The 24,802-nt window shown below is 46.7% G+C and overlaps 2 protein-coding genes across 3 annotated transcripts in view; one reads left to right on the top strand and one right to left on the bottom strand.

The window, feature by feature from the left end:
• Window positions 1–12,258, top strand: part of Igf2bp2 (insulin like growth factor 2 mRNA binding protein 2) — a 133,102-nt gene extending 120,844 nt beyond the window's left edge. The window contains exons 11-16 of the mRNA XM_005368981.2: window positions 780–848; window positions 2,833–2,949; window positions 6,869–6,943; window positions 8,360–8,491; window positions 9,330–9,443; window positions 10,439–12,258. Of these exons, the coding sequence (XP_005369038.1) occupies window positions 780–848; window positions 2,833–2,949; window positions 6,869–6,943; window positions 8,360–8,491; window positions 9,330–9,443; window positions 10,439–10,531 (600 nt within the window). The 3' untranslated portion in view covers window positions 10,532–12,258. The remainder of the gene's footprint in view (window positions 1–779; window positions 849–2,832; window positions 2,950–6,868; window positions 6,944–8,359; window positions 8,492–9,329; window positions 9,444–10,438) is intronic.
• An 8,736-nt stretch (window positions 12,259–20,994) lies between these two features.
• Window positions 20,995–24,802, bottom strand: part of Senp2 (SUMO specific peptidase 2) — a 45,905-nt gene continuing 42,097 nt past the window's right edge. For both annotated transcript variants that reach the window (XM_013354410.2, XM_005368980.3), the window contains exons 16-17: window positions 24,483–24,578; window positions 20,995–22,341 (exon numbers count right to left, since the gene is read on the bottom strand). In XM_013354410.2, the coding sequence (XP_013209864.1) occupies window positions 22,279–22,341; window positions 24,483–24,578 (159 nt within the window). In that variant the 3' untranslated portion in view covers window positions 20,995–22,278. The remainder of the gene's footprint in view (window positions 22,342–24,482; window positions 24,579–24,802) is intronic.

Below are 24,802 nucleotides of genomic sequence, written 5' to 3'. Positions count from 1 at the left end.
CATCTGCCCTCCAGCTCCTCCCCTCCCCACATCTGCCCTCCCGCTTCTCCCCTCCCCACATCTGCCCTCCCGCTCCTCCCCTCCCCACATCTGCCCTCCCGCTTCTCCCCTTCCCACATCTGCCCTCCCGCTCCTCCCCTCCCCACATCTGCCCTCCCGCTCCTCCCCTCCCCACATCTGCCCTCCCGCTCCTCCCCTCCCCGCATCTGCCCTCCCGCTCCTCCCCTTCCCGCATCTGTTCTCCTCTCTGTATCTGCCCTCCCACTCTTCCCTTCCCCTCCCCACATCTGCCCTCCAGCTCCTCCCCTCCTCACATCTGCACACAATGTCTTTATCTGTCTGGCTCCTTTCTCTTACCTTCACTTTCAGTTTCTCCAAACTGAGTTTCTATTCCTTCTGATCTCTGCTGCTAACTGGTCTGTCTTCCCTGGATCACATTCGCTTGTTCTGAATAATTCTTGGCTTTTGTCCCCAGAGATCTCTGTTGTTTATAATGTACAACTTGTAATTCTCCCATAATGTAGGAGCCACTAGCCCTGTCGGCACCAAAAGGTGGGTCAGAGCAGTGATAGCGTGAGTGGGCTGAACTAGAGAGAGCAAGGCTTTTCTTAGAAGCTGCATTCCCAGGGCCTGTTGCAACCAGGTGACACCTTGCCAAGGGTTCAGAGATTAGGAACACAGAGGTACACGTTGTAGATGTGACAGTGTTGCTGGCTCGCAGAGCGTGTGTGCTGCACGGAACAGACAGCCGACTCACTGACTGCCTCGTTTGTATGCAGACCCACTCCGGATACTTCTCCAGTCTGTACCCTCACCACCATTTCGGCCCGTTCCCGCATCATCACTCTGTAAGTGCCCCTCGCATGTGCCCCAGCCACCCTTCTTCCTGCTCCATGGCCCGGCCCCACGTAGCCCCTGATGAACAGGCCTGTGAATGGTCACAGTATTCTCTGCTGTGACTCTAGACTGTCGCAGGAGTGATGCAGCAAGCCACCCTGCTTCACACTCAGTGCAGAGCCTCTTCGGTAATCCTAAGTACTGCGAGAGCGAGGTGGGAGGATTGAGAGTTTGAGGTCAGCCTGGGCTGTGTAGTAGTGACTTTCACGCCAGACTAAGCTACATACAGAGTAAAGTCCTAACTTAAAGAACAAGAGCCTAGAGCTATGACTCAGTCATTGAGAGCGCACACTGCTCTAATGGGGCTGGAGTTCCCAGCACCCACTCCAGGTGGCTCACAGTCACTGGTAACTCCAGCTCCAGGGGATCCAGTGTCTCTAGCTTTTGTAGGCACCTGTGCTTACGTAGATACACGCACGCGCACACACACACACACACACACACACACACACACACACACACACTTTTTAAAATTATATTAAAAACACAATAGAAAGAAAACCAGTCAGGAAATACTACTAAGCTAAAGAAAAGTTTGCAGTAGGCAGGGGATGTGGTTCCACTGACAAAGTACTTGCCATCCAAGCATGAGGACCCGAGTTCAAATCCTAAGCACCCACATAAAAGCCAGGTGTTGTGGGGTGCACCTCGTGCTGAGGAAGTGGTGGCAGGATCCCTGGGTCTCACTGGCCAGGTAGTCTAGCTAGATCAGCAAGCCTAGGTTCCATGGGCTACTCTGTCAAAACTAAGGTAGAGAGTGACCGAGAAAGACACCAGCGTCAGCCTCTGGTCTCCAACATGTATGTATACTCATGAACATGTGCATAGGCTTACACCACACCAGACTTTTTTTTTCTCATTTTGCTGGAATTCTTAAAAGTCTAATAACTGAAGACAACATCATTCCCATAAGAAGCATTGGCAGCCTAGCCCAGGAGCCTCTGTCGTTCCTCGGGGTTTCCAGGGAAAGGTGGCTTGCCCACCTCCCTCATGGGGCCTCGGCACAGCAGGGTGAGTCTCCTTGTGAATTGGTAGTCCTAGTGATAGAACAGACTGGACAACTGTCTCTGTCTGTGGCCAGGTGTGTTTAATAAATTTTTACTGTTTCATGTATATATGTAGGCTATAATGAGCCATGGCACCATGTGGAAGTGAGGCCAGCTTATCTCCTTCCACGGCAGGTTTCAGGGATTGAACTTGGGTCATCAGGCTTGCATGATAAGCACTTTTAAAAAAAAAAATTATTTATTTATTTATTATGTATACAATATTCTGTCTGCGTGTATGCCTGAAGGCCAGAAGAGAGCACCAGACCTCATTACATATGGTTGTGAACCACCATGTGGTTGCTGGGAATTGAACTCAGGACCTTTGGAAGAGCAGGCAATGCTCTTAACCTCTGAGCCATCTCTCCAGCCCCATGATAAGCACTTTTTTTTTTTTGGTTTTTCGAGACAGGGTTGCTCTGTGGTTTTGGAGCCTGTCCTGGAACTAGCTCTTGTAGACCAGGCGCTGGTCTCGAACTCACAGAGATCCGCCTGCCTCTGCCTCCCGAGTGCTGGGATTAAAGGCGTGCGCCACCACCGCCCGGCTGATAAGCACTTTTTAATCCACCACACTGTCACAAAATAACCATTTTGGTTCTTGAATGAAGGCACAGGAAACGTGTGCATTAAATCTGTGTATGTCAGAGAACCCAGGAAAGGGCGGATGCTTGTGCCCAGCAAACACGGTTGCTCAGGTGCTTGTAGGCTCATGCTGTCCCGCTTGGGTTCATATCCAGAGTACCAGGCCACACAAAGATCAAACGTGCCGGGTTGGCCGTCTCTGGCCGTCTCCCCGGGTAGTGAGTACCGTTCTGGTACTCTCAGGGTTACTTGGCTGGGCCATGAGGTGCCAGGTTAGAGGGACAGTTGTACACATGTTCTTTTCTAGTACCCAGAGCAGGAGACTGTGAATCTCTTCATCCCAACCCAGGCTGTGGGTGCTATCATCGGGAAAAAGGGGGCGCACATCAAACAGCTGGCTCGATTTGCTGGAGCCTCCATCAAGGTAAGATTCTTGCCGTCAGCTGCCTGTCCCCATGGTCCTCCTCTTGTCCATGCCAGACAATTCTTACAACCTCCCTCCCCTGCCCAGAGACAGAATCTGCTCCCATTCTTCATCTTAGTCCTTTCCTTTCGACCAAACAACTAAGTCAGAAGAAAGCTACAAGTAATGACCAAACCGCGTCCTCCGGGGATTAGCATTGTCCGCTCTTCCCAAGAAGATAAAAGAAGGCTGAAGATTTATCCCAAGCTAAGGGCGTGTGCTCAAGTGGAATGAGCATTTGTGCTTAGCACTCAGCACATCCGAGCTGCTGTTAGTCCGTGCTTCAAGGATTTACAGACTGTGAGAAGAGGAATGGGAGGAAGAGCTTTCTGGAAAGTGCTGATAAAAATCACAGATGGGGCTGATAGCATCACCTGTTAAGAGACTAGGACTGAGCAAAAGGCTAGGGAAGTCCTCTTGCTTTGTAAAATTGTGTGCAGAAGTGGCTGCAGTTAGTCCCGGATTCTGCCTCCCTTGTTGTCAGGGATAGTTTGCCACGGGCCTGCCTCAAGCCCAGCTGTCAGCTCCGCTGAGACGCTGCAAACCCCATGGAATACTTGCCATTGCTATGGAAAATAATTCACTACTATAAGACAACCCAGAATTACGAAAACAAGTTTCATGACTTGGAGAGAAAGAATACTTACACCTTCTCCCTGAGAGCTGGAATTTCTCCCATAGAAAGTATGGCAGGGAAAACAAAACAACGACAACAAAAAACTTTCTGAATTGTGCAGAATGAGAACTGCGGTGCCACCGGGGAAGAGTTGCACCATGCTGGACTCTCAGACTGCATCTGTCTCTGCAGTTAGAGACTCACATTCGAACTGGGTGAAGCCTAGACCAGGGTGGCTGCCATGTGGGCGTGGGGTCTGCTCACACTGTGCCCAGTGGCTTGACACAGGCTGCATCCTGGCCTAGCTGATGGAGAAAGCGAGGATGAGAACAGGCTGGCTGCACCCAGAAGATCTTTGCTGGTGCTCAGTGCTGTGGTCAGGAATGCTGAAGGACCACAGACAGTTTGGACTAAAGAGCTTTGTGGGGCCCTTTCACCCCTGCCCCACTTTATTGGGGAAAGTGAGCCATGGAGACAATAGGGACTAAATGAAGCCTAAGCCAGCCTAGCTCTTGGATAGATTAAATCCCATTGACTTCTAGGGTCCTAAGCATCTCCTATGGCTGACCACAGCAGTAATTTCTCCACCTGCTAATGCTTGCGAGAAATGGAGCCCAGGAAGTCTGACTGTCCACCCAAGGCCACAGAACTAGAGTGTGATTGTCCTGTTTCTGCTCCATGACTGCCTTCTCCCATAGCAACCCTACTGATCATTCCCAGTTAGCACCTTCAGGGAAATGCAGAGGGGCAGGAGGAGTTCAGGCACAGAGGTGACTAGTCCATTAGACATCACTCCACAGCATTCCCAGTTAAGGACTTAGTGCGGCATTGGATCTTGAAGTTGACAGGGCTTCCTGCCACCTGCCGCAGGGCCAGCCCATCCCAGCCTCCATCCCCTGGACAGACTGTGACTGCCATCCAGAAATAACTTCCTGCCACGGTCCTTGAGCTTCCCTATTCTTTACCTGTGGCTCCCATCTGTCCTCATGGCACAGAGTAAGTAGTCAAGGCCAGAGGAGTCTTCAGAGGCCTTGATGAAGGGGCCCCTCTTTCTAGATCAGTGCAGGTACCAACATGCTGTGGATGAGTGTTCCCAAGAAATCTGGGACTCAGCACTGGACCCTGAGGTCCTGGGGGAGACCCTTGTTTAGAGCCTAGATGGGTGAAAACAGAATCATTCCTCTGAGCTTTGGAGACAGTATGCTCACACAGCAGTGGAAAGGAACCTCCCTGACCCTGGGTTCCTTCTGCCTGAGCGGCCCTGTAACAGACTCTGTTCCTCCTCTTTGGTTTGTTTACTTGCTTGCTTGGGAGTCATGGTCTCATAGCCTCGGCTACTTGCAAGCTTCCCTGTGGAGCCTACAATGGCTTTGAGGTCCTGATTCTCCTGCTTCCATCTCGGGAGTGTGGTTTGCAGCTGTTCTCGCTGTGCTCGGCTGTGCAATGCTCTGAGGAGCTGAGAGTTGAGAACTATGTCAGGCCTCGCACGGTGTGTGGTGTGCTTGCCTGTAGCTCCTGGCTCACCCTTAGGTTCCTGCTGCACTTTCCTTTCTTTTTACTTTGAATTACATTTAATTTTGCAGTGATCTGATGATTGAGTTTTAGCTTACTTGTTTTTGAGACGAGAGTCTTGTGTCTGTGTTGTCCAGCTAACCTTCAACATCTAGTCTCAAATGATCCTGTCATCTTGGCCTCCTCGGTAGCTGGAACTACTGACATGAACTGCCAGGTCCAGCTCGGTTTTGTTGTCTCCTCCTCCTCCTTCCTCTTCTTCTTTAAAGATTTTTTTTTAAGTAAGTCAGAATGTGCTGGGAGGAAAATGTAATGAATGTAATAATATAAAAATGTCTTAGCCAGTGTTCTACCGATGTTCCACTCCCTAAGTATTCAGATAGGAGCCTCTGGGGGCCATTCATTTTCGGACCACCACATTCCACTCCCTGCCCCCATAGACGTGCAGCCATAGCATAATGCCAAAAATGCATTCAGTCCAACTTCAAAAGTCCTCATAGTCTATCACAGCGTCAACACTGTATAACACTCCAAAGACTCACAGCAGTCTCTTAACTGTAATCCCCTATAAAACCAAAATCAAAAGCAGATCACATACTTCACAGTGATGCAGCAAAGGGAGGAAAAGAGGCATAGTGAGGAAATACCGGACCAAAGCAAACTGGGCAAACTCCGAACTCTGCATCTCCACGTCTGATGTCAGCTTGTCTCTCTTGGACTGGTTCTACACCTGTTAGTAGCTCTCCTCTGGCGTCCCCAACATCTTGAGGACTCCAAGGTGATCCAGGCTTCGCCTGCACAGCTTCTGGGCCCTGGCACTTGCTTGGTCTCTGTAACTTAGTCACAGAGGGAAATTTCCCAACACCTGTCTTGTATCCTTTCTTTTAAAATATTTATTATGTATACAATATTCTGTCTGTGTATGCCTGCAGGCCAGAAGAGGGCACCAGACCTCATTACAGATGGTTGTGAGCCACCATGTGGTTGCTGGGAATTGAACTCAGGACCTTTGGAAGAGCAGGCAATGCTCTTAACCACTGAGCCATCTCTCCAGCCCCTTTGTATCCTTGATTCTAAAGCCGGAATCACATGACTGAAGCTGCCGCTCCTTAAGCATTCAAATATATGAACCTACGGCAGGCCGTTCTTAGACCACCACAGACCTCCAGCCAAATTATTGGTGAGGTCCTTGTTTGTAATCTCACGGGATTAAAAGCTAGCTGGCTCAGCCCTCCCGTGCGCCACTGATGAGTGGGGACGTGCACAGGAGAAGGGTTTGCAGAGCCATGACCAGAACCAGGGAGACGTCACTCAATGACAGCCATACCTGCTCTTCCTCCTTGTCACTTACGGCTGGTTCCTCTGCGAACTGAGCGTTAGAGCCAGGCTAACCTTTCCTGCAGCTCTACTGGTCAGACGGCGTGGACTAACCCTCCTTCCCTCTAGACCCGGGGATTGGCAGAGCCCCTTATCTCACAGGACTTGACTGGGGTAAGAGGCAAATTGCTGAAGGGGGCTCACTGCAGGGACAGGCAGTAGCTGTGATCTGCCCTGCCCTGCCCTGGGTGGCCAAAGATTCATATTTGATACCGAGGATTAAGGTCACGACTTCCTGAGACTCAGGGCAGAAGTGGCACTGTGTCTGTCAAGTGTGGAGCTTGAAGGCGGAAGCCTTGTCATCAGCTGGTGTGAGCATGCTCTCAGACAAGCAGAGGGGCTCGGCCTCAGCGTATTCCTTTTCTCGAACTGCAGATAGCTCCGGCAGAAGGTCCGGATGTCAGCGAAAGGATGGTCATCATCACCGGGCCACCTGAAGCCCAGTTCAAGGTCAGTGCCAAAGACCATGCTGGTGTTGAGGTTCGCCTGTGGCGGCCTCGTGTCCATCTCCCCTCCGGGTCCTCATTGCTCCTCTGTGCTCTGCCTTCTGTCTACGGAGAGGTGGGTCGTCTGTAGGTGCTCAGTCGGGTGGTAGTACCTCCAGCATGATTGGGTGGCTTGGGTCCCCCTCAGCCGTGGGTGTTAACATGGATGCCGAGGAGAAGCTTTTTGTAGTGGGTACTCTGGCAGCCTGCAAGAGAATTCTGGTAGCACTGGAAAGTTCCTCTATAGGAAGCTTTGCTTTGTTTCTGATGTTGTTCCTCTAGGAACATTAAAACTTGAATTTCAAGAAGTTGGAAACGTGTATTGATTTATAAGAGTTCAGCCCTTAATAATTGAAGTCATAAGGAATCAGAAGCCTTCAGCTAGAAAATGAACGGACAAACGTGGTATACCCACACAAGGGAATATTATTTTGACACAAAAAAGAATGATTTACCCAATGCATGCTACCAAGGGATGAACCTGGAGAAACAAGAGCTTGTAGGCCATGGTTCCGCATACGCAAGAAGGGGTGGCAGCTAGCTGCTGATAGGCCAGTCCTGGGAGCTGAACTGTATGGTGGTGGCAGCTAGCTGCTTATAGGCCAGTCCTGGGAATTGAGCCCAGGGCTCACACATAGGGGGCAGCAAACTCTCAGCCCCTGAGCCACATTCCTAACCCTCTCCCAATTCTTTAAAAATTTTGATACAGGGTCTCCCTAAATTGCTCAGGTTGGCCTTAGCCTGCAGTTCTTTTCTTCAGCCTCCTGAGAAACTGGGTATTACAGGCTTGCGCCAGTGCTGGGTAATGGGGGGAGGATCCTGAATATTCTGGATGGTGGTGATGGGCCCACACATTGACTACCAAGTACAATCCTGAAGTAATGACTTCACTACCAGGTGCAGGGTCGAGAGTTCGATTCCCAGCACCACAAAAACAAACAAAACCAGCAGCATGTTTAGACCCAGCAAATGCTGTCACCATCTGCTTACCTCCTTCGATGACCAGAGAAGTGAGCAGACAGTGGAGGGGAGTTAAGAATGCCTTGAACAAATTCAGCCAACCAAATGCTACAGGTGCTGGGGATATGGAAATAAGGATGCAGTCTTAGTGGCTTGCCAGTTGCTCCCAGCCAAGAAACACATTCCCTAGAGGGAGTAATCGCATGCAAACCAAGAGGCTTGGCAGTGTGTCCAGATTCCGGTAGAGTGAGGTTGTTCAGCGCACGAGCATCCCAGCTCTGTAAGGACTGAGTGGCTGTGTAGCTGCCCGGGTGCCCGGAGGAGAGACCACACATCCCGTCACTGAGACTCCTGGTTCCTGCACAGCCCCCACAAAGCAGTGTGGCCGGCAGCTAGCCCTCACCAGTCATCTTGTTCTCAGGCTCAGGGACGGATCTTTGGGAAGCTGAAAGAAGAAAATTTCTTTAATCCCAAAGAAGAGGTGAAGCTGGAAGCCCACATCCGAGTTCCTTCGTCGACAGCTGGCCGGGTGATTGGCAAAGGGGGGAAAACCGTAAGTCAGCTCCCCACTCAAGTCCCTTCGCCTGGATGAGTTCCCTGTCCGGGCCAGGCCTGACGACCCTCAGATCCTCACGAGCTCTTTTGTTCGTTCTCAACATGTATGAGGGCCTTGTGATGACACACTTGGGTTCTGACAGGGGCAGGATGAATGAGGCATGGGGATTCCGAGGGCAGAGATGTCACCAGCAGGGCCTAATCCCATGGGGTCACACTTGCTCTATTGAGTGCTGTGCCACCTAGCCCTGTTTTTATCTGAAAGACAAGAAGGCCACATACACATCCGCATGTAGCAGATAGGACCCATTTGAGACCACTCTCTACCTGGTTTCCAAGTTCCGAGACTGTAACTCTGCCCTGTGTTCTCTCCTGAGAGACATCTCCAGGGGCCCTCTCGCTCTCCCGTTTTCTGGTTCTTTCTCAAGTCTGGCTGTCTACTCTAGGGAAGTTGGCTGAGCAATAGGATGAGAAATTTTTACTTACTTACTTATTTATTTATTTATTTTTGCTTTTTGAGATAGGGTTTCTCTGTGTAGCTTGGGAGCCTGCCCTGGAACTTGCTCTTTAGACCAGGCTGGCCTTGAACTCACAGAGATCCACCTGCCTCTGCCTCCCTGTTGGGATTAAAGGCATGCGCCACCACCACCCAGCTTCTGATCTTCAGGCAAGCTTTATTTATTAAAACACAAATAAAATATCACTATGGAAAGAAGATTCAGCCTCCCTACCTCCCCTTCCCCCACATCCCTAGAGTGTCTCCCTCCACAGACCACGTATTGGCTTTACTGGGATGTGGGGTGCTCTTGGCCTCTCTCAGTTTTCTGCCTTTCCAGGTAAACGAGCTGCAGAACTTGACCAGTGCAGAAGTTATTGTGCCTCGTGACCAAACGCCAGATGAAAATGCGGAAGTGATCGTCAGAATTATCGGGCATTTTTTTGCTAGCCAGGTACTATTCTGTGAGGGCCTGTCTCCTGCCCGCTCTCTGCTAGTTCACATACTATATCTGTGTCAAGTGGCCATATACCTGAGCCCCTGCAGAGCCCCTGACCTCAGGGACTGGAAACTGTTGGTGCAAGGCTCCTGGCATGCTAGAGTTGGGAATTTAGCATCCCTTTGCCCTCCCAGCCTTCCTCCGAGGAGCCACATGTCCAGCAGGTCCCCAGCAGGGCAACCAGGTGGCCAGGTTTCACTGCGGAAGGTTAACTGCTCACAGTGGGGCCCGAGTGTTCTGTTGCTGTCTTCCCCACCTCCTTAGAAGACCCCATCACTGTAGCCCTGCACTCAGAGAAGCCAGCCCTGCAGTGACATGTGACCTGGTTGTCTCGATGCCTTTTTGCTGGGTGGGTTTTAGAGAGAGGGCAACTGTGATCCTCATGTAAGCAAGGGAGAAGGGCAGTCTGTGGTCTCCCGCTTGATCTGACTCTCAGTTGCTCTCCTGTGGCCTTGGGAGCTGCGGGTCAGGGTCGGAACTCCAGCTCCTCCGGGCTCTGGCAGGGCTCTAGTCTCTGCTGATCTGTCTAGTGCTCTGGGAAAGGAAGGGGCGCAGCAGAGCTCAGGTGTGAGGAGAGGGCCTTCAGCTCACACCCCTCCCCCATCAGTGGTCACTGGACCCTACAGCTGCTCTCTAGCCCGACTGCTCACTGGGAATTAGAAGCTGCTAGTTCCTCCCCCTCCCACCCCGTTGTACCCTCCTTCCTCTTCCCCCACCCCATCTTGCGCCCAGAGGAATACTTCCCCTGGCTGTTGGGTGTGGTGCTGGGGACCTGGGGGAGGTGAGATTGGTCTGAGGACTCCTCTCTCTTTTCCCAAGTCCCAGCTGGTTTCCTGTGGGCCCCAGAACTGGGATTGTCTCTTCCCTGTGCCGTCCCAGCTGGTTTCCTGTGGGCCCCAGAACTGGGATTGTCTCTTCCCTGTGCCCTCCCCTCCCTCTCTTTGCTGCAGACTGCGCAACGCAAGATCAGGGAAATTGTCCAGCAGGTGAAGCAGCAGGAGCAGAAATACCCTCAGGGAGTCGCCTCACAGCGCAGCAAGTGAGGCCCCCCCAGGCGCCAGCAAACAACCGATGAATGTAACCCTCCCAACACCTGACAGACGAGACCAAACAGCCAGCAGATCGGGAGCAAACCAAAGACCATCCTGAGGAGTGAGAAGTCTGTAGAGCAGCCAGGGCCTGCAGACCCCCACACATCCTGGGATCCAGGAGGCCGAGGGAGGGCCGGGTTCCCCAGGAACACCATTTGGCCTGCGCCCAGCTTCCCCTGGCTTCTGCAGGCTTTCCGTCATCCACTGCCCATCCACTCAGCTCCCTCCTCAGCTCCCAGGACGCTGTCCCTTCCAGTTGAACTAACATAGGTGAACATGCTCAAAGCGAGGCAAACCTCCGTAGCCTTTTCTTCGTTGTGGAAAGTGTCTCTGTACATGGCTGTACATACTAGAAGGGGAAGATGTTAAGATAATGTGGCCTGTGGGTTACACAGGGCGCCTGCAGCATTAATATATTTTAGAAATAATATATCAAGTAACCCAACTCACTCCAATTTTTACTCAGTTATTAATTTTGTTTTCTGTTGAAGAGAAAGCAGGCTTTTCTAGACTTCAAAGAATCAAGTCTTGGTGAGGACCATAGGTAGTGAAAGAAACTTTGAGCCACCCACACAAAATTCACTTGGAGGGAATCTCGTCAAGGACACTTAACGGCAGTTGTGGGTCACCTGTGTCTATCAACAGAAGGGATACCGTCCCTGAGGAGGGGCCCAGCCCTTGTCACCTGTTTATCCCATACACCCATTTCTCTGCAGCACGGGTTTTAAACTGGTTTTTTTGCATACTGCTATATATTTCTGTCTCTGTGTTTATCTCCCTCCCCTACCTTCCTCTCCCTTCTTTACCTGCCATTCTTTGAATTCCTTCATCTTTTTCTGTCCCTACCCCATATCTATGCACGCCCTCCCACCCCCAGGCAAAGCAGTGCACTGAGTACCACGTCACATTAAAGGAACCATTGCGAAACACAGGAACCAGCTTCAGCTTGCCCCTGGTTACTCAAGCGAACAAGAGTCGATGGCACTTGTCCGAGCCTCTAGAAGAGGAAAACGGGAACCCTCCAAACCAGCCAGCCAACCAAACAAAGGAATGTTCCAGAAAGAAAGAATGTACTTTGTCTTTCTACATTTTGGTATATAAGCCATCAACATTTAGTGAAATTATTTCTTCCTTTAAAAATTGAAAGTGCAGGAAAATAGCAATTTATACAAGGTTGTTGGCCCAGGGCGTTAAATTCACAGATTTTTTTTTTTAAATGAGAAAAACACACAAATAAAGCTACCTCAGGTGTTTTTTTACCTCAGCACCTCGCTCTTGTGTTTCCCTTAGAGATTTTGTAAAACTGATAGTTGGAGCATTTTTTATTTTTGTAATAAAAATGAGTTGGAAAAGAAAAAGCTTTCAACTGCCAGCCTGGAGCAGGCGGCAGCCCAAGTGTGCGGCTGCCGGGCTGGCTCGTCTTCCGCTGGCCAAGAGCCTGCGTGGCCTTCTTGTGGACACATCTAAAAATGTTTATTTTTTAAAAATGACAAAAACAGAGAGAGAATATTGGAGCCGTCCTGAATTTCAATAGGGTGCGTGCCATGAGGGCTTTTGTGCTGAAGGATGACCACGGCCTGGTTATGTGAAGAAGCCAAGAAAGACACCACCAGACTGCAATGCCGGTTTCCTCTACTGCAAACAGTGTTCTTTGACAAAAAAAGAAAAAGAAAAATATATCCAAGCTAACAAGAGTCTGGCATCCTGGTGTCTTATTTATTGAACAATTGGACAGTTGGGACCTGAGCAGCTCCTTTTTCACACGGTTGGGGGCGGGGAACTGGATGAGTCAGTGGTTCACCGGGGGCTTGTGGGAAACACACCACATGGGGTGACAGCTTGTGGGAGGCGGGGCGTGTGTTTTAGCCTTTGGATGACTCGGGTGCAGATCTATAGGCCTAGAGGGCAGCCTGATTGGCCTGCTGAGATGAATCCTCAGCCAGCTCAAGGGCAGAGGCTCTCAGCCTTCCTCAATGTTGTGACCCCCGACCATAGAATTATCTCGTTGCTGCTTCATAACTATAATTATAAGTTTGCTAGTTATGAGTCATAATGTAAACTGCTTTCCAATGGTCTACCATGACCCCTGCGAAAGGCTTAAAAAATAAACCAGGGGTCGCTACCCATAGGTTGAGAACTGCTGAGTTAACCATCTTCTAATTGAAAGCTTAAAAATGTGTAAAACATGGGCACGGTGGTGCACACCTTTAACCCCAGCACTCAGAGGCAGAGTTTGAGGCCAGCTTGGTCTGCAAAGCGAGTTCCAGAACTGCTAGGGTTGTTACACAGCGAAATCCTGTCTTAACCAAAAGTAAAACAGAATTCACCATTGTCGAGTTCTAGGCTGAGCAAGGCTGAAATAGGAGTGTAGGAGTGTGGCTCAGCAGTAGATACTAGCAATACACAGCAAATTGGAACAGCATGAAGGGATGAACCTCCAGGGCCAGGCTGTCTGCTGATGGCCACCATCTCTTGGAGGAACTCTCCACTTCCCCCAGTGGAAGGTGTAGAGGTGGGTACTGGCATAGCCAGCAGGAACACAGAAGCAAAGTGGGGTTTGGTTTGCTTGCTTTTCTGTTTTCCTGTGTGTCATCCTGGCTGACATGGTACCTGATGTGCAGTGTGCTGCCTGGAGACTCACAGCAGCCCTGGCCCAGCCTCCCGCGTGCTGGGACTGTTGGTGTTCACTGCTATGCTGGGTAGGAAGGTGTTAAAGGATAACACTGGGCTCTGAGAAGCTACTGACTCAAGTGTTGGACTGCCTAAGGCAAATCAGTGCTACAGAGAATATTGGCTTACCCAAGCCACCATGATGGTGGCCTTTAGCGTGCGTAACACACACACACACACACACAGATACATACACACACATAGATACATATATACACATACACGCACACATACACGTCAGAAACCAGTACCACACTATAACCATTTAAAAATAGACGTAGAGGCAGAGAGATGGCTCAGCTGTACAATGGCTTGGGGATTGGCTATTCTTCCAAAGGACCTGGGTTCTATTCCTAGCACCCATATGGCAGCTCACAACTGTCCATAACTCTGGTTCCAAGGAATCTGGCATCCTCAGACATCAGACAAAACCCCAATGTACAGAAAAAGTCTTTTTTAAAAAACAAAGATTTAGCTTGGCCCCATTAATGGCGCCAGAAGACTCACATGTTCAAGACCTGCTTGGATCATCCTATGAGACTGTCTCAAAATGAAAAGTAAAATCAAATGATCACCTATACCTATGGTTCCCAGAATTAACTGTTCTGAAAAATAAGGTTAAATATATTTTTCAAAATATATATGTATATATATATGTATACACACATATAAATATATTCCAGTTTTTTTCGGATAAAATTGACTATAATTGCCCCAAAGCATTGTGAAACAAAAATTCTGAAGTCAATCCAGTTTCAGGTGTGTCTTCTACTCAGTTTGAGGATGAATTTTTTTTAAGTTTAATTATTTATTCATTATGTATCTGTTGGCATCAGATATGATTATAGATGGCTGTGAGCCACCATGTGGTTACTGGGAATTGAACTCAGGACCTCTGGAAGAACAGTCAGTGCTCTTAACCTCTGAGCCAGTCCTCAAGGATGAATCAAGGATCAAGGTTTTTGTAAATTATTGCTTGTCCTTTGATAGTCTACTGCATACTGATCACTCCCCCTCAATCTCCTCTTAGCTCCCTCCCACCCTTGTCTACTCCACATCTTCCCTACAGAACTATTTCTCACCTCGAGAATCTGCTAGCTTTGTTCTGTGTGACCGTGGCTTTCCATGGCTTCCTGTGTAGCCTGGTGGGCTCAGCTGTGAATATACAACTGCAGACGATGGTTTCCCCTCCCCAAGAATCTGTCAACAACTGATAGACAGTTCAGCAGGAACGGGTAGAACCCAATGAGCCCGCCCCTATCCATGACTGCTAACAGTCTTGGTCTTACGTATGCCCGGTGCATGCAACCACTGCACTGTGTTCCTGGTTGCGAGGGTTAGGTTGTACTAGCGCAAAAAGTTGAGATGAGAAAGGTTCATTAAAATATATATGTATATTTATACACAGAATTTCTTGTATTGTGGGTTTTGTAAATAATAGTATGATTCCTTGTAGCATTTTCATATGTCCTTTTTTGTTTTTTGTTTTTTGTTTTAGTTGTTGTTTGTTTTTGAAGACAGGGTTTCTCTGTGTAGCTCTTATTGTCCTGGAACTCACTCTGTAGACTAGGCTGGCCTTGAACTCACAGAGATCCGCCTGCCTCTGCCTCCCGGCACTGGGGCTAAAGGTGTGCACCACCACTGACACCATCGGTCTAGATGTCACTGTTATTGTTCTAGCCACCTCCTTCCTTCTGTTTTTACCTTCCTCTCAGTCCCTAAAGAGCCCTGCTTTCCCGTTTCCCCCATCAAATCACTTGTATCCTTCTATTCTCCGTGCTCTCCTCCCACTTTCTGTATTTACTCTGCTCCCCGACACTAAGGATCCCCCTCCCGTTTCCCTGGTATCTGGCTAAATTCCTCCCTCTTGTTCCCTGACCTCCCTATCTTGGCAATGGTTCTGTTTTACTTTCCTTGTTTCTGTAGTTCCTATATGCTATGTATTGGCACCTGAAGGTTTGCAGCTAGGAGCCTCCAATGAGAGAGACCACACGGTGCTTGTCACTCTGGAGCTGGGATGCCTCTCTCAATTCGGTCTTTTCTATTTCCATCCTTTTTCCTGCGAAGTTATTTCATTTTTCTTTCCAGCTGGTTAGTATTCCTAGTGTGTATGTGGCACATTTTCGTTATCCATTTCTCTATTGTAGGACTTGTTTCCAAACAACAAAAAGCAGAAACTTTTTAGTGTCATGAATTCTTGGGCAAATGGAGTCCCATTCAGGAAGTCCTTTCCCGTACCTATGGCATGGAGGGTATTTCTGATATCAAGTTAAGGTCTTTGATCTGTTTGGAGTTAGTTTTTGTGCACTGCATGTTGGCATCCAGTTTTCCCAGCACCATTTGTTGAAGATGCTTCCTTGTTTCCTGGGTTGTTTGTTTGTTTTTGAGTCTTTGTCGGATATTAAACGGCTGAAGTTATGTGTGCTCATGTTTGGGTCTTCAGTTTGGTTACATGCCTGTTTTTGTGCCAATACATATTGTTTTTATTACTATGTCTCTGTAATATATCTTATGATCTGGAATTGTAATCTCCCCAGCATTGTTCTTTTTGCTGAGGATTCTTTTGGCTATCCAAGGTCTTTCATGGTTCCATATGAATTTTAGGATACCCTTTTCTGTTTCTGTGAAGAGTGAGATGCAGATTTTGATTGGGATTGCATAAACCTATAAATAGCTTTTGATAGAATGGTCATTTTCACAATGTTAATTCTACAATCCATGGACATAGGGTGTCTTTCCATTTTCTAGTGTCTCCATCTCTTTTTTCAGAGGATTTATGTTTTCATGTAGAGGTCCTTCGCTTCCTTGGTTGTTAGGTTTACCCCTAGATACCATATTTTGAGGTTGTTGTGAAGGTGTGTTCATAGCCACCTTCTGTGTATGTGTGTTCTTAGTATAGAAAATACCAACAGAAAAGTGAGTGATTCATGCAAATTGATTCTGTATCAACAAGGCTGCATTTGCTTATTGTCTCCAGAAGTTTTCTGGTAGGAGTTTGGGGATCTGTCATGTATAGTACGTCATCTGCAAATAGGGATAGTTTGACTTCTTTCCCTCTTTGTAGTCCTTTGATTTCCTTCTCTTGCCTTATTGCTGCAGCTAGTGCTTCGAGCACCATGCTGAGCAGGAGTTGGGGTAGTGGGAATTCCTGCCTCGTTCCTGACTTCAGTGGGATTGCTTCAAGCTTTTCTCCATTTAGGATGATGTTGGCTGTGAGTTACTTGTATTTTATTCCCTCCAGCCTTATATTAGCTAGTACTTTTGTCATGAATGTTGGATTCTGTCAACGTATTTTTTTCTGCTTCTATTGAGATGATCACATGTTTTTTGTTTTTAAGTCCATTTATGTGGTTTATTCATCAACTTATATGTGTTGAACCATCCCTGCTTTTCAAGGGTAATCTCATCTTGGTGGATAATCTTTTTGACTGTGTCTGTATTCTTTGTATTTATTGGGTATTTTTGAATCTATGTTCATCAGGGATATTGGCCTGTCTTTTTTTATGTTTTGCCTTTTCCTGGTTTAGGTATCAGATACTGGCTTCATAAGAGTTTGCAGCACTCTTTTTTGAATGTCTAGAATTCTTTGAATCTATCTGGTTATAAGACTTTTTTTTTTTTTTGAGACAGGGTTTCTCTGTATAACAAACAGTCTTGGCTGTTCTGGAACTCACTTTGTAGACCAGGCTGGCCTCAAACTCAGAGATTCACCTCTTGCCTCTCAAGAGCTGGGATTAGAGATAGGAATCACCACTGCCAGCATTAATTTTAAAGTTTTTGTTTTGTTTGATTTGGTTTGTTTTTTTTTTTAAGATAGGGTTTCTCTGTGTAGCTTTGGGGCAATTTTAAGTTTTGTTGCATTGTGGTCAGATAGGATATAAGAAGTTACTTCAATGATTTGCGTCTCAGGATGTGGCCTTTTTTTGGAAAAGCTCCCATGTACTATTTAGTAGAATGTATATTCTTCTTTGGTGTTTGGATAGACTATTCTGTAGCTATGTTAAGGCTATTTGATGTATGATGTCAATTGATTCAATTTTTTTGTCCAGTGGACCACTGAAATGGCCAACTATGAATGGGTTGATGTATGGTGCGGGGTGGTGCAGGAAGTGCAGAGGGTCTTGTGGATGGACGCCTGGAGGTTGACTTCAGAAGAGGTGATGGGACTGGCTGTGGGACCCTGGAAGATGTGGGGAGTCTGGGTGTGGAGTGGAGTGGTAGAGGTGGCCAGAATTTTTATTCTTTACCTTTTGTTAGTATTTTACCTTTCTACCGTAAGTACATTATTGTTATTATTAAAGGAAATTATAGATGTTATCTGGTACTTAGGAATCACATGTTGACTGCCATATTTGTGTGTAATGTTTGACATGACATGTAGAGACTGTGTATGTGGAGTGTGTGTATGTGTGTGTCTGCAGCAAGGGTAGTAGAGCTTTTCTTTATCTATTTGAAGCGCATGCCCCCAAGAACTCTGTTGTTCTGGCAGTTTCCTGTGAACGGTTCCATAGGAGTCTGAGACAAGGACTCGGTACCTATAGTTGAAAGATGCTAGGCTAGGACATTAGCTAGGCAACGCTGTGCATGCCTGTAATCCCAGCTCTCAGCAAGCGGAGGTGGAAGGATTGCAGTAGGCTTGAGGGCAGTCTGCACTTTAAAGTGAGTTCCTGGCGAGCCTGAGTCACAGAGAACTTTCTCAAAACAAAATAAGAACAAAGACGTGTTTGTTCATATAAAACGTGCATGTTGGCTACGCATCTTGAGGAAGAAAAAGACACACTTACATTCCCTGAGCCGGACCTTGCTTTCTAAATCTGAATTTATATGAGTGTGGCACGCAATATAGAGTTCAGAGGATACTTTTGGAAACTGGGTCTCTCTTTCCCCAACATGTTCAAGCAAGTGAACTCAGCTGCTTGTTGGGCTGTCCTGTCAATTTGATTTCCTGTCTTATCACCCATGTAGAGAAGTAATAGGACTTCTACTGAATATATTTAAAAAATGCCAATGTACCCCAGAGTGAATGCCCCTGGTAATCACTTATCAAGTCTAGAAGCTTCTAGCCTGTTTCCCTAGGTTTAGGTGGATTATTTTGAAACAGGCTGTGCCTCCCTCGCTCCCTCCCTCCCTCTTTCTTCCCCCACCTCCTGCCTTTTAAAAACCTTTCATTTTGCCTGGCAGTGGTGGCGCACGCCTTTAATCCCAGCACTAGAGAGGCAGAGATTGGCGGATCTCTATGAGATCCTGGTCTACAAGAGCTAGGTCCAGGACAGGCTCCAAAGCTACAGAGAAACCTTGTCTCAAAAAACAAAAACAATTAAAAAAAAATTATCTGTATGTCTGGGTTTGTGCGTGCAGGTGCCCAAGGCCAGAAGAGAGCAATGGAGCCTGAGGCCACAAGTGAGTGCTCTTAACCCCTGGGCCATCTCCCAGCTAGTCCCATCTCATGTTTGTCTGAGTGAGTGTATACCATGTAATCAGAAATCAGAAGAGGGTGCTGGACTCCCTAGACTTAGGACTATAGGCCATTGTGAGCTGCCCAGTGTGTAAGCTGGGATTTACGGCCCTCTGCAAAAACAAGTGCTCTTAACTGCTGAGCCATCTCTTCAGTCCAAAAAAGGAAACATATTTCACAAAATAATTGTGTACATGTGAGTCATATATTGATCATAGGATAAAAGAAATTAATGAGTTTCAATACAAAATCTAAAAGCTACTTAAGAGATTAATTTATTTTTCTTTTTTTTCTTTTACTTTTATTTTCTTGTTTTGTTTTAGAGATTAATTTATTGGTAAATAAAACTAGTATCTATTACAGCACACCCAAAATCCTTGGGTATATTAAATTACTAAAAATAATAAATCAGCAAGCCATATGTATCTCCACCTTACAAATAAGGTCTAAAAATTTACTTGATATGGAGGCCTTCTCAAAACTAGCTCATAAAGCCATTTAAATATGTGGGTTGACCACAGTATCTTAAGTTGTTTAGGTATTTGGTGTTTACTGTATCTTCAGGAAGACTCCCCACCCACACAAGGTCCCCTCAGCAGTTCTCAGGTTCAGTGCAGGACTTGAGAGGGAGGGAGCAGGGGGCTCCAACAGCCTTAATCAACTTGGGTAGAATACAGAATCTGCAGGGATGGTTGGACAGCATCTCCCGACCGCAACGCCAGGTAAAGCACAAGCATAGAGCATTTGACTGCAGAAAGAGAACTCACCAACACTATGCATTTCTTAAAATTTACTCATTTTCAGATGACAGACTGTGGGCTAAACAGAACAATGAAACATTTTTTTTCAGGTCCCCAAATTGAAATTTCACACACTCACACACACATTGGCTTTAATTTTGTTGACTTGCTCTCTAGTTACACCAATAGCTATTTTTATCACCTATTTTTATTTTTTTCATGATGTTTGACTAACAATTCTTTTGGTTTTTCAAGACAGGGTTTCTCTGTGCAGCCCTGGCTGGCCTTGAACTCAAGAGATCCATCTGCCTCTGCTTCCTGAGTGCTGGGACTTAAGGTGTGCGCCACGACCTCCCGGCAACTGTAACAATTCTATTGCCCACACACTTCCTTGTACCAAGGGAGACACATCAGTGCCTAGACAACCATCCTTGTGGCATCTTAGCTTGGATCAGGAATTCAGGTAGAGCAGTGCAGCTGTAGCTTAACATGTGCACTCACCTATTTTACTATGCCTGAGTGTGGGCATACACATGCGTGCGGATGAGTACGTGAGAAGGCCAGAAGAGGAGCTTAGCTGTCTCCTAGCACTTCTCCTGTTCCTCTGAGGCAGGGTCTGGTCCTCTGCCGCCATTCCCTCAGAACTGGGATTACAGGTGGGGGGACGTGAGCCTGTGACATAGGTGCTAGGCTGAGCCTAAAAGGGAACCCAACTTAAACCACTGAACCATCTCTGCAGCTTCCTGTCTGAATTAACAATACCTCTCAAGGGCACGCACAGTGATGAAAAGCTCAGAGAACGTCCCTCGAATGCACCGTCAGCCATAGCATCATTCACCTGGGTGGAGAACAAATCGTCATCCCAGAGGGACTTAGCAGAAACAAACCTTACTCAACCCTTGATTCCTTTGAAAATTTGCTTACTATTATTACAGTGCACCTGTCCATGAGGCCAAGTGTGGAGGTCAGGGGACAACTTGGGGAAGTCAGTTTTTTCCTTCCATGGTAGGTACAGGGGATTAAGCTCAGGTCATGCAACCATCTTGGCAGGTCTGGGCCATAAACTCTCAGGCAGAATTCTAACATCCAGTTTCTAGTAGACAGCCAACTTCTGAGCTCCTCTGGTTATACCAGCTGCCTGATCTTGGCCCCACTGGCCCAGTTCCTAGGGTGACAGCTAAAAGAAGTGGTCTCTGTGCAGTCTGCGGAGGAAGGAGCACAAACAGTTCTGCCCTGACTGGGCCACCAGGTCTCTTTGAGTTGGCTTGGCCATTTTGGTCCACATCACAGGCCCAGCTTCCATACCAAGGCCACTTCAAGTCTCAGAAAAAAACAGGTTTCAATGGCTACAACCTCTGACCCAGGATTCCCCAAGAGCAGATATGGACATTTGTATCTAACACATATACAGCTTTTCTAAGTTTATTTCTTTTTTTTTTTTTTTGATTTTCGAGACAGGGTTTCTCCGTAGCTTTTAGTTCCTGTCCTGGAACTAGCTCTTGTAGACCAGGCTGGCCTCGAACTCACAGAGATCCGCCTGCCTCTGCCTCCTGAGTGTTGGGATTAAAGGCATGTGCCACCACCGCCCGGCTAAGTTTATTTCTTCTTTCTGTACCAGAACAAGTTGGGAAGGTGGAAGTTGAAGAGAGGAGGAATTATCAGCATATATTCTAGGTTCTGCCAGACAGTCTTTTATTACATCATAAAAGCAACACTAGGCACTAGGTCTTGCAATATGCTCTGACCAACTTTCTGAAATTAAAAATGCATAACCACATCTGTAAGATTTTTAATGAACAAAAAAGTTAAATACAAACTTTCATATGCAAAATAGATGACTGTAAAATGGGCAACCTCAGAGCCAGGTACTAAATCTCTCTCCGGAGGCTCAGTGGGACTGGAGTAGGGCATGCTAATGAGCCGAGAACTTAATTTCAGTTTTATATATATATATATATATTAAAAAACTCTAAGGAAAAATAGGCATAAATTGAGGAGCATCTTCTGAAATAGACAGTTCAGGCCAGCCCTTTACCATTGTGAGGTTCATACTCAACCACACCTACGATGAAACATTTATGGTCACAGTTACTTTGAATCCAGTTTCAAGAGGAAGCCAAGCTACTTCAGTTCTAGAAAAGGAAGTCTCTAAGATGAGCACACGCTGTTCTGAGGCTGCACAGACTGAGTTCCTTGGCCATATCTCCACGCACTGTGCTTCTCTAAAAGGCAGCAGATCCCTACAACAGCATCGTCATTTCTTCTGCATCTTCAAGTCTCAAAAGAGAACTTTAACCATGTCGGCAGTTCCTACTCCAGCATCAGAGAAGCTAGTGAACACCCGCTTCGTCCCTCTGCAGCAGGGAGTGGCAAGTCTGATTAACATTCTTTTCAGAAATAAATAGTTCAAACAAATTATTTATCATTAATTATAAGGAGCAGTGAGGAAGGGCACTGCCCAGTGTTTGCAAATGAGCGGTGAGTGAGTACACACGGACAAATATACAGAAACAACAATTCATAGAACAAGTCCTGCATTTCCCACATTCATATGGAAATAACTCTTGAAAACAAAAAACATTAATTAGCATTTGTTCTTTATGGGGTGAACAGTCCAGGACTCTGAGCAGGCACAGCCTTACAAACAGGGTTGCAAGCAGCCCCTCCACACCTCGAGTCAGAGCTACTGTGGAGAGGCCTTCATGCACTCTTGATAGCTCAGTACCTGTGAGAATAGAAATGATACGGGGACTTTTTGACCCACAATGCATGAGGTATATGGAAACATCCATGAAAGAACCACCAACAGCTAGAAGGCCCAGGGCAGGGCATTGTCACAGCAACTGCTGATGGAGGATTTCCCACACCATCTTCTTCCGGAAGAGAGGCATCTGGTGCTGAAAGAATCCCATAAACAACAGTGTTACACACGCTGTGCGCAGTATCACAGCATGACGGTCTCTAGGTGTCACCACATCCATCAGCCTGACCATTTTACATCAAGTATACATTTCTGAAGCACAGTGGGATTTATTTTGAGCCAGGAAGGCTTTCTTGTCCTGATCTTCCCACCTATGTATGCGGGATTCCAAGCATGGTCTGCCATGTTTGACACAGGTGTTTGTTTGCTTGCTTAAGAAGGGTCTTGCTAAACAGCCTCCTAAGCGGCTGTGTTCACAAGCTTTTCCTGCCTCAGCCTCCCAGTTCTAGGATTACAAGTGTACCACACTCAGCCTATATACATACATTCGTGTGTAATTACATGTGCATACATATGTACTTATAGGTTAAGAAAAACCAAAGCTGAATACAGAACCATATATTACAGAGTGATGACAAAAATAGTAAGAAAAGAAAGAAAAAAAAAGCAACAAAATGGAAATGTCCAAGAAGTGGCACAATAGGAAACTTTTCTACATCCTAAGCGAACATTATTTTTAAAAAATAATTTGCTTTTATATTAAAAAGTGACCTTAGGGCATGAAAGTATGGCTCGCTAGTAGAGGTCTTGCCTAGTATTTATGAGGCACTGGTTTCAATTTAAATGACCCTTATTTAAAAAGCAGGAAAAAGCTGGGTGGTAGGGACATGCACCTTTAATCTCAAGCACTCCAGAGGCAGAAACAGGCACAGGTGGACCTCTCTGAGTTTGAGGCCAGCCTGGTCTACTGTTCTGAGTTCCACAATAGCCATGGCCATACAGGGAAACCCTCTCTCAAAAAATTTAAAAAAAAAAAAAAAATTGATGTTCCCACCTTTGGCCTATTTGTTTTTTTTTTAAATATTTATTTACTTATTTATTATGGATACAATATTCTGTTTGCATATATGCCTGCAGGGTAGAAGAGGGCACCAGACCTCATTACAGATGATTGTGAGCCACTATGTGGTTGCTGGGAATTGAACTTGGATCCTTTGGAAGAGCATGCAATGCTCTTAACCTCTGAGGCATCTCTCCAGCCCCTGGCCCATTTGTTTTAAATTAAAGACAAGGTCTCTCACTATGTAACCCTGGCTGGCCCGTCACTCACTATATAAACCAGACTGGCCCGAGACTCAGAGACCCTCAAATCTCTGCTTTCCCAGGGCTGAGATTAGAGGCATGTACCACCATGCCCAGCCTTAGCATATGATTCTTAAGTTATCTGAAATAGTTCAGTAGACTGTCTAATATGCACAGTGGTGTACACTTGGAATCATAGCAATCAGGAGGCAGAGGCAGGAGGATGAGAAGTGCCATGGTCATCCTTGGCTACATAGTCATTTCCAGGCCAGTCTGTGGCTATAGGAAATCCTGTCTCTCTCAAAAAAATAAAACATATAAAACTCAGTAAAACATTACTTTTATTCCTAGTAAAACTGCTGAGACTAATCAATAGTGATTACTGATTATCTGAGATGGGAAAGCTGGCATTCAGTAGTGGTTACTCCATGTTCCTCCAAAGCATTTAGTTGTTCTGCTGCTCAGAAACAGCTTGTCTGGCACACAGGCGCTATGAGACAGAGAGGTCTATGGATGAGAATATTTCTAATTGGGGCTCACTCTGGCTGTAAAAAGACTGGGAGTTCACTATCAACAGAGGTTTAAGGTTTGATACAGTCGAACTTCCTCTCAAGTGTAAACATCTCCCAGAAAGGAAAACAGCCATTCATTCATGCTTCCATCTTAGACCTGGGGTTAAAGTCCTCCCAAGGCCTGTTTTCCCCTAGCTGTTATCTATTCTCACATGCCTCCCTTTAGCTAAAAACAGTGATACATATAAACCAATCAAAAAATAGAGTTCGAGCACAATTATCCCACTGGTCATCAACAATTTTTGGTCAAGTCCAAGAACACACCTATGACAGAGCATGTGCACCACTGATTCTGAATGGGGCCTCACCTAAGGTTCTTAGCAATAGTCAGTCAGTCAGTCAGTCAGTCAGTCAGTCAGTCAGTCAGTCAGTCAGTCTGTCTGTCTGTCTGTCAGAAGAGCCTGAAGTGTGCCAGGCACTGCCAAAGTACACTAATAAGTGCATGAGAAGGAGCTGGACTTACCTGAGTAAATGTGATAGGTTTGTCCCTAGAAATATAATCTGCGTATTTACAAGTAAACATTCCACAATCACTCCCATTCAATTGTTGAGGAATCTCCTAAACAAAACAAACAGAGAAGGAAGAGGTAAAATATCATTACATATACAACCCTTTAGTCTCTTTCTAAACATCACTGTGGAAAAACAGTGTGATGATGGTGGGTGAATCTGGTGCTACACAGACACTCACAATCACTCTGACTCTCTGTGGATACACCTGGTGTTATACACACACAGATGCACAGACAAACACAATCACTCTGACTCTCTGTGGATACACCT

This window comes from Microtus ochrogaster, unplaced genomic scaffold (genome assembly GCF_000317375.1).
Source record: "Microtus ochrogaster isolate Prairie Vole_2 unplaced genomic scaffold, MicOch1.0 UNK43, whole genome shotgun sequence".
NCBI lineage: Eukaryota > Metazoa > Chordata > Mammalia > Rodentia > Cricetidae > Microtus > Microtus ochrogaster.
Note: the sequence above shows the minus strand (reverse complement) of the source record. Positions and strands in the feature narration are given on the sequence as shown.